General features: G+C 37.4%; 1 protein-coding gene across 3 annotated transcripts in view; it reads right to left on the bottom strand.

Moving 5' to 3' along the window:
* Positions 1-10,116, bottom strand: part of LOC107561474 (RCC1 and BTB domain-containing protein 2-like) — a 46,377-nt gene that overhangs the window by 16,714 nt on the left and 19,547 nt on the right. For 2 of the 3 annotated variants that reach the window (XM_016245931.1, XM_016245929.1), the window contains exons 5-8: positions 7,855-8,013; positions 6,852-6,959; positions 4,054-4,196; positions 2,700-2,890 (exon numbers count right to left, since the gene is read on the bottom strand). In XM_016245931.1, coding sequence (XP_016101417.1) covers positions 2,700-2,890; positions 4,054-4,196; positions 6,852-6,959; positions 7,855-8,013 — 601 coding nt within the window. The remainder of the gene's footprint in view (positions 1-2,699; positions 2,891-4,053; positions 4,197-6,851; positions 6,960-7,854; positions 8,014-10,116) is intronic. The other variant, XM_016245930.1, reaches the window with a different exon arrangement.

Genomic DNA, 10,116 nt, shown 5'->3' with positions numbered 1-10,116 from the left:
TTTTTTGGGTGTTAGTATCAATATGTTAGTCTTAAGGTTATCTATAAGGCAGTGTGCTCCAAAACAGTGACAAAATTTGCATTTAGAAGATATAAGCATTCAAAGCTTTTAGTTTGTCACTTCCACCAAAACGGCGCAACGATTTTTTTGACGTCACATCGTACTTCATCTTCTCATCAAATCTTCTGACCAATCAAATGCTCTCTAGAAGCCGAAGCGCCTGCCCCCTACACTATAAATAGATGCTGAAGCTGTGGCTGAGATAGGTCGCTTTGTTCACAGTGTAGTATTTCTTGTATGGTGAATGGTACGTAGTGTACAATGTAGGCGATAGGGAATGATTCAGACAGTGTAAATATGCTTTTGATTGGGGCAAATGAGGTGCTGGTTTCACGTTGTGTCACGTGAACCGCGGCAGCGCGCACAGTCTGATCCAGACTTTGGCTCCGGTCCAGAGAAGCGATCGCACGGAGTGGATCATATGCGAGTCGGCATATATTAAACACTTTTAAAACTACACAGCCTCAGCATGATTATGATCACTATTTTGTTTTACTAAGAGTTTCATATTGAATCTAGGGGGTAATCTATTAGACTGTGGCTGTCAAATGCAGCTTTACCGAGCTCAACGGCTCTGACCCCTGCAGATATAAACAAAACACTATTGGCTAATTTAAAAAGGGGGCGGGGCTGCTCGATATGTCCCACCCTGTCTTCCTGTTTCAGTTGAAATTACGTCACCACATAGAATAACGCTGCGTGTTTCAAGGCACTTCAGGGGACCTTTAAATTCATTTTAAATACATTTTTAAATCATTTTCAAAGTTTTTAACTTCCTTGTTTTATTTGTGTGATTATTTTACTTTCTTTTATGTAAAGCACTTTGAATTACCATTGTGTACGAAATGTGCTATATAAATAAACTTGCCTTGCCTAGAAATAAACGTGACAACAGCCAGTCAGTGCATGTCGCTAATAATTCTGCATGTTCTGTGTCTGTCTGAATGAATGGCATAGTTTGGTCTGCTACACAAACTCAAACACACGTGATGCTCGCAGTGTTTTCATTGTCTGCTATCTCAATATATGAGGACACGAGTCACATCACAATATTAAAATGTACTTCTCAATAATAATATTATGAGAATATTATGGGGAAGTCGTGGCCTAATGGTTAGAGAGTCGGACTTGTAACCCAAAGGTTGCGGGTTTGAGTCTCATACTGGCAGGGATTGTAGGTGGGGGGAGTGAATGTACAGCGCTCTCTCCCACCTTCAATACCACGACTGAGGTGCCCTTGAGCAAGGCACCCGAACCCCCAACTGCTCCCTGGGCACCGCAGCATATATATATAAAAAAAAGGCTGCCCACTGCTCCGGGTATGTTTTCACGGTGTGTGTGTGTTCACTGCTGTGTGTGTGCACTTTGGATGGGAAAAATGCAGAGCACTAAATCAGAGTATGGGTCACCATACTTGGCCACATGTCACGTCACTTTCACTTTCATTATTTGAAGAAATTATGGCAGAGATATATAAACACTAATAATAAAACATACTTCTCAAAGCAATAATAATAATAATATATATATACAAATCCAGGTGTGAAAAACTTGTTGCCTCTTTCCCAAAAAGACTCATGGCTGTATTCGATCAAAAGGGTGCTTCTACTAAATACTGAGCAAAGGGTCTGAATACTTAGGACCATGTGATATTTCAGTTTTTCTTTTTTAATAAATCTGCAAAAATGTCAACAATTCTGTGTTTTTCTGTCAATATGGTGTGCTGTGTGTACATTAATGAGGAAAAAAAATTAACTTAAATGATTTTAGCAAATGGCTGCAATATAACAAAGAGTGAAAAATTTAAGGGGGTCTGAATACTTTCCGTACCCACTGTATATATATATATATATATAGCTTAAAAAGTTATACAATATGCTTCAAAATAAATATGCTTTTAAAAATGCAACCAACCTTGCTTCCCCATCTAATAAGCGGGAATCCCCCGCAATCTATTCCATGAGCCGTTCCAGCGCATTGCATGGGTGCGTTTAACTGTATCACTTTTATTCTATGTAATAGTGGGGCCCCGGGGCTCAAGCTTTGCAAGGTAGGAAGGGGGAGTTGATGCTGGGTGTAACTAAAAAGGTCCTATTGTCAAGCAAGGTTCGGTTGGGGAGTTACGGACATCCGAAGCCCCAGCTTCCCCGTGCAATTCAGCAAACCTCGCCCAGCAGCCAGTTTCAATGGTTAAGGTTAGGGTGTAGGGTAGGGTTAGGGGTTTGTATTGGTTGTATCATTGTCTAGGAAATCAGGACTGTGAATGACATGACCAATGAAATCTTTAGAATCAGCGGGGAGGAGTTTGCGTTGAACTGGTTTGGGAAATCAAATCATGCATGCATGTCATGTATCGGTCTGTCAGTGGGAGAAAGCCACACCCTGTCTTCCGAGCTCCCACCCCGTTTTGGAGTTTCCACCCCCATTTGGAGATCTCCAGGCTTCGGTTATACCCTTCTCCTTTTTTCCAGTAAATCATAGCCCGTTTTACTAATTCACTCCCTCATTTCAATTCAGTGGCTATGAAGTCTTGTTGGGTTTTTTTAATATATTTTTTTAACCGACTAATCTCAAAGTCAGTTGAAGATATACTTCAGAAACCAAGGCTGCTGAAAAAGTAGCCAGAATAATGCTCTTACCAACAGACAGGAGATGCCAGGTGACTGCTGGTGTGGCGAAGCAGGCGAAAACATCATCAGTGCTGGTGAAGTGTGTGAGGTGAGGGTAGGCCACAGCCTGACCCCGACACTGACCCCACATCAGCACCTGACCACTCTGTGTTTTCGCCACTGATGTGTGACTGGTGTGACACGCAGCAACCTCCACCATTCTGCAGGAGACAAATGAGTGGCACAGATGCTGTTGTTATAGGATCAAACATGTTAAAGCTTTTTTATATGTTCAATATAAAATATAAATTCCGTTTTTGATTGATAAACAGCAAAACTGGCAGGAAATGACAGTAAACAACCCACCACATACAGTAATCCATTGTTTATGATGAAACATATATATATATAAAAAAAAAAACAATCTTTAGTACTGGAAAGAACTACAGAAACTACAGTCTACAGAATTGAAAAAAATAAAGGTTTATTTACAGAATAACTATTTTAGATGAATCTAAACATGTTCAATTACGTTTTGGTTTAACATTCTGCTGCATCTATGTTCTCACACACAAACTCTGATGAGCCAAAACATTATGAACACACATTAAGTGAATATTGTTAATCATCTCCTGACAAGATCACTTGAAGGTCTGGGTAATTTATATGGTAAATGAAAAATCCATTCCAGTAGTCAATGTGTTAGTGCAGGAGAAATGGGTGGGAATAAAGATCTGAGTGACTTTGACAAGAGCCAAACTGTTGTGGCCAGACAGCTGTGTTAGAGCATCTCTGAAACAGTGAGGCTCCTGGGTCAGCATTTGTGAGAACCCACCAACAGTGGTCTGAAGAAGAGCAAAACCACAATCTATATAAAAGTTACTTACTTATGGCCTGAGGAATCTATAATCTACATGAAGTTACTGGCTTATGGTCTAGGCCTAGATTATACAGTATATAGTTATATAATTATTTTTTTTTCATATATATAATTTCTGATAAATTTAAAAATGTAAATGTTAGTATTTACAAATGGCATTGAAAAACTGTGGGCCGTTCTGTTCCAAGTCTTAAAAAGTTATAGATAAGCCAATATAGACTATCTTTAGTGTTTTAACCCGAGTTCAAATGGTTACAACTAAACAAAAATATTTCTTTCTAATCCCAACTGTCTGTGAAGAGTTCTCTCAGTTTCCTACAATTGAGTTTCTGGTGAAGTGATTTCTGTAGACATACTTTACTTGAAATAAACTAAAGGTATGAATTCCAGTATGTCCAAAATGTCACCCACATGTATTCAAATGCACAGAAAATCAGGTGAGATGACAAATTATTTTCCTCCATATCAATTCAGTCAGGTGGGAGGCTACGATTTGAATCTTACCTCTCCTTTTCCATATTGATGAGGGTGGGCACAGCCTGGTTGCTTTTGTTGCCAGTACCCAGCTGCCCATATGAGTTTGCACCCCAAGAGTAAATAAACCCTTCGTCTGTAAGAGCCAGTGTGTGTGCGTATCCACATGCCACCTGTAAAAACGACAGTTAAGGGCTGATAGAAAAACGTTATTTGCGGCATATCTGTCATCTATGATTCATTTATTCTCCAACTGGATGTTTTCAATAATGCGGGGTAATTGAGATAAATGTGAGTAGTATTTAGCTACTTATGAGGTTTTAACAGGGCAGCCACAAGCTGTTTCAGCAGGTTTTAGGACACTGATATTACCATATAGACCAATTTGTAGTAGTCGTCACAGTTACTTGCAGCTGCGCGCACATTGTGGTGGCAGAAAAACACTGGTAACAAGTGGAGGGAAACGGGTAAAACTCATGGAATAAGAGAAAAATGTATTGTTGTGCCTTTGAATGTCAGAATAGGAATGCAAATAATTTTTATATAATACTGTAATCAAAGACGCCATTTGAAGCTAAACGCAGACGTTTAAACAGACAAACTATGGATGAAATCCGCTATGATTCCCCGTACTTTTAAAGCATAAATTTGATTTAAACAATAGGTCTATATAATAAACACATAGGGGACATATTGTATTAGCCCCACAGTTAAAGCATGAAATACTATTTCAACCTATAACATTTTACATAACATTTACCTATTTTACCTCGCAATTCAGACTTTTTTTCTTGCTTTTCTTTTTTTTTTATACCTCCTAGTTCGGACTTTATGACTTGATTCAACTCAACAATTGTGAGTTTGTCAATTCGGAGGAAAAAAAGCCAGAAGTGTGGGATTATAACTCATGATTCTGAAACGAGGGAAAAAGAGAAAATGACGAGTTTTCTTACCAGAATTGTGATATAATCTTGTAATTGCAAGAAAAAAAAGTCAGAATTTAGAAATATAAACTCAATTACCTTTTTGATTCTTTTATTCCATGGCTTGCATAGACGGCTACGTTAAAACTGGCATTTTCTGCCACCAGATATGCTCCACCCACAAAAAAAAAACACCATCACTGTTTGCAAACACTGAAATTGGTCTATACAATTTTTTTTTAACAATGATTAAGAACATTCATAGCATATAATCAATCCTTTATTGTTTATTTATTTATTGGTTTTTATAAATATTACTCAATTCTTTTTTTTTGTCTAAATATTATTAAATGACCCTCAACAATTGTATTGCTTCATTTAAAACCCTTTATTTGACCCTCTAACACTTTCTATTCTATTTTAATTCTACTTTATATTTATTTTTTTATAAAAAAAATAAAATAAAAAAAACACTAGCTTTCTATTTTTTCTATTCTATCTACTTGTTTTTCTTTGCGTGTGTGTGTATATATATATATATATATACACACACATATATATACACACACCTTGATACGTGTACTGCGTTAGGCTAACCGAGACTTGTCATTTGCACTTATATATTGTTGCACTTTTGTTAGTTTTGACTGCTTTTATTGTCCTCATTTGTAAGTTGCTTTGGATAAAAGCTTCTGCTAAATGACTAAATAAATGATCATAGACAGCAAATAATGTGTCTTAATACTAGGGGTGCCTGATCGATAAATTATAAAAGTTGACAGAACAATAAACATACAGTGGGTATAGAAAATAATCACCCCCCTTAAATATGATCACATTTTGTTGCTTTGCAGCCTGAAATGAAGACAGTTTTTGTTTTATCCAGCTGTATTTACTCAGTGCAACTTATAACATCTAAGTGAAAGATATAACACCAACACATCAGAGAAAAAAAACAGAATCACGCCGTTGCAAAAAGGATCACCCCACTCCAAAAAATGACTTGTAAACTCAATCAAGTTTAGCCAATCACCTTCTCAAAAACACACAAAGCCATTTGACTTTCAACTGTGATCAGCTGTGGTCATTTGAATCAGCTCAGCATGAAAAGAGCTTTCCTGGAGCATTTCCGTCCTTGGTAGTGCAACTGAAGCAATCAATCAACTATGAGTGGCAAGACACTGCTAAAAGATCTCTGTCAAAACCTTGAGCAGTTCTGCAAAGAAGAGTGGGCAAATATTGCAAAGTCTAGATGTGCAAAGTTAGTAGAGACATATCCCAACAGACTAAAGGCTGTAATTAAAGCAAAAGGTGGTTCAACAAAATATTCACAAGGGGTGAATCACAATCAAATCAGTGATTCTGTTTTAACTTTTTTCTGACATGTTGGTGTTATATCTTTCACTTGGTTGTTATAAGTTGCACTGAGTAAATACAGCTGGATATAACAAAAACTGTGTCTGTCTTCATTTCAGGCTGCAAAGCAACAAAATGTGATTATTTTAAAGAGGGGGTGATACTTTTCTATACCCACTGTATATAAAATAATGTATAAATCTGTCATTATTATAAAATAATAAACAATTTATGTTAACTCAAATATTTTTTTCATCATCTGAAATAAGGCCGAAATAACTGAAAATATAAATATTAGATTTTTATAACTTAAAGAAACTTAAAAACGTAAATTAAAATAAGCAATGTTGCTTTGGCAACTAATTGAAATAAAGTTAAAGTTGAATTACTAAAATTAATTAAACTAAAATTTAAATATTAAAGTTAAACAGACATTTACAAAAAAAACTAATAAAAACTGACAAAAGCACATAACAAGCAAATGAGCCACCTCATTTCAGAAGACCAACATATCCTACTGATTAATACTCAGAAGTCTTTGTTTGTCACCTGTACGATGTTGATTCCCTGTAAGGCGGCGATCCGGCAGGGGGTTTGCTGGTTGCCATTGTTGCCCAAACCAAGCTGCCCATTGCAGTTATAACCCCAGCCGTATGTCTGTCAACACAGAGCCTTGAGATAAACCAAGTGCTGATTACAGCAACAATAATTACAAAAAATAAATAAAAAACTTTGTGGGAAGTCGTGGCCTAATGGTTAGAGAGTCGGACTGGTAACCCAAAGGTTGCGGGTTCGAGTCTCGTACCAGCAGGGATTGTAGGTGGGGGGAGTGAATGTACCTCTCCCACCTTCAATACCACGACTGAGGTGCCCTTGAGCACCGAACCCCCAACTGCTACCCGGGTGCCGTAACAAAAAATGGCTGCCCACTGCTCCGGGGGTGTGTTCACTGTGTGTGTGTGTTCACTGCTGTGTGTGTGCACTTTGGATGGGATAAATGCAGAGCAATAATTCCGAGTATGTGTCACCATACTTGGCCACATGTCACTTCACTTTTTTTTTCTTTTTTTTTTTTAAACATGATTAAACTTCCTGAAAGGAAACACTGTGAACATTAGGTGTGAGAAAGTATCTCTGAGGAGTGTTGAAGACACTAAGGCACAACAAAACTCTGCTGACAATTGAGACAGTTACAATCAATGCCGCATCTTAAAACTGTGAGTAACAGAACTAAATATCATATCCCGACAGACAGTATGCTCAATCTCATGTTATTAACATTAATAACCGTTCCTGATGTTTTTAAACACATTATTTTAGTGCAAATAATTATTTAAAACACACACAATAAATCTCACAATTAATCATGCCCCTGACACATGCATACATTCTGTAATAAAGAATTTTATTTTATTTATTTGGTGGCCAATCCAGCAAGTAATACATGTAATTACTTGTGAAAACATCACATATATTTAATCATTTGATTATTTTTTTATTTGATTGTCATCTGTAGTTCTTGATTAAACTCTTGTTGTTAATTTAAACTCACCTCTCCATTGTCCAGGACGGCCATAGAGCAGAGCTGTCCACAGGCGATGTTGACCACCACCTTATTCTGCAGGCAGCTGCTGACCCTGCGTGGGGAGGGCTGGTTGGCCGTGGATCCAGAGCCCACCTGCCCAGAGTTGTTGTATCCCCAAGCATACACCTGAGAACAAGACGGGAAAGGACAGGAAACAGAACCAGAAAAATGCTAATTATTTTAGCAACTGTAGGCTGTAAAACAAAAACATGAAATAATCTGAATGCAAGATACCTGTAAATATCCAGTATGTACATATACAGTATATATCAGGGGTGTCAAACTCATTTAAGGTTGAGGGCAAATCTCCCCTTGTGCGGGCCGAATTACCTTTTGTTAAACCCTAGTTTGCTCACAATTACATTAATATTAACCATACAAAATCAAGTCAAGTCTGCTTTATTGTCAATTCTTCCACATGTACAGCACATACACACAGAGAACTGAAATTGCGTTACTCTCAGACCCTTGGTGCATACAGCTAACACTAACAGTAGAACATAAATACAGATCGATACAGATTAAATATAAAAATACAACTATACAAATATACAAATAAGGTAAAATGTAAAATATTTAAAAATATATATTAAGCAGCAGAAGGCACATGGCAGATAGAGTGCAAACCAGTGAAGTAAACAATAGTGCAGATATAATGATTTTGTAGTGCAAAAGAGCTTATTCAGACTGATTAAAGTGACAGTGTGTGTGTGTATTAGGGAGGCGGAAGTGGGAGAGTCCGTCAGAGGGTCAGAGTTCAGTGGTGCGTGGGGCAAAAGAGGGGAGGGGGGGCAAGGTCGGGAGGGAGTTCAGCTTCCTGACAGCCTGATGGATGAAGCTGTCCTTCAGTCTGCTGGTCCTGGCCTGGAGACTCCGTAGTCTCCTCCCTGATGGCAGCACTAAAGACTAAAGAAGCTGTGTGTCGGGTGGGTGGGATCACCTGCAATGCAGAGGGCTTTGCGGGTGAGACGGGTGATGTAAATTTCCTGGAGGGAGGGGAGAGAGGCACCAACGATCTTCTCAGCTGCTCTCACTATGCATTGAAACTACAAACTACAATATAATAAATAAAAAAAAATCTAGGACAACTAGATGCTTGGTTATTTTAGGGGTGTGCAATATTGACAAAATGTCTTCTTTTTTTTTTTTGATAGTGATAGAGATAGTTGAGTGTGTTTTTGAGATAGCACCTTGGTTGGTTTTAAGCCGGTCATGGATAAATAAATATGACACTAAAGCCGCCAGTAGGTGGCAGCAAGTCTCCGTCTTAATGATTGATCCATTGACTCATTCATTCAAAACGGCTGATTCGTTTAGAACCTAAGCTTGTGATTATCTTTATGAATGGGCCACTGAATCATTGACTCAAATAATTTGTTCAAAAACACAGATTAATTCAGTAACAAAATACACAGTGCTGCCTCGGAGACACACAATTGGTCTTACTTCGGCTTTGTTAAAAACTTTTTCTTGCCAAAACAGAGATAAACAGACAGCATTGTGACTAATATAACACACTTAATACTAGCATCTTGTTTGTTGAGCTGTTATATAAAATCTATTCATTTGCGATCGCGCTGACATTCGGGAATGCAACACTCTTGATATAGTTAGACATTACTTAACTATCACAACATAAATATTAAAAACTACATTTCTTACAGGGCATTTTTTTTTGCCCCCATATATTGAATTATATTGTAAACTGATAGCCTTCATCCGGCACTGAAAAACTCTCATGATGTGTTTGTTTGTTTTTTTGCAAAGTTACAAAATGTCAACTCGCACATCATTAAAACAGTTAGGATATTAATACACAATAAATATCGCACACTCCTCGCTCATTTACTTTCTCCATGCGAAGCTGTCCAGTGTGTCACAGTGTCGTTTAATATTGCACACATTTACCACAGCCACGAGTTGTGATTAAACATACCTGTCGGCGTTGAGATTAGGGGAGAGCGGGGCACAAAGTAACACTTTTTGACTTTCCCAGTTTGTGTAAATCCACATGGGGTTCAGAGTATAATTTTTTTATCCACAGTAATTTCACACTTGTCTAGCACAAATATATAGTTTTGTTTCATGATTACAGTGTATACATTTTTCTTTATTTACTCTCAAAAATCATTTTATTTTATTGTCAATAAAATTATTATTTATTTCAAATAAAATAATGGCATTTTTTAAGAATGAAAAATAATCTGATTTTGGAGTTTGACAATGAAC

Source organism: Sinocyclocheilus grahami, unplaced genomic scaffold, assembly GCF_001515645.1.
Source record: "Sinocyclocheilus grahami isolate Dianchi unplaced genomic scaffold, SAMN03320097.WGS_v1.1 scaffold774.1, whole genome shotgun sequence".
Classification (NCBI taxonomy): Eukaryota; Metazoa; Chordata; class Actinopteri; order Cypriniformes; family Cyprinidae; genus Sinocyclocheilus; species Sinocyclocheilus grahami.
Note: the sequence above shows the minus strand (reverse complement) of the source record. Positions and strands in the feature narration are given on the sequence as shown.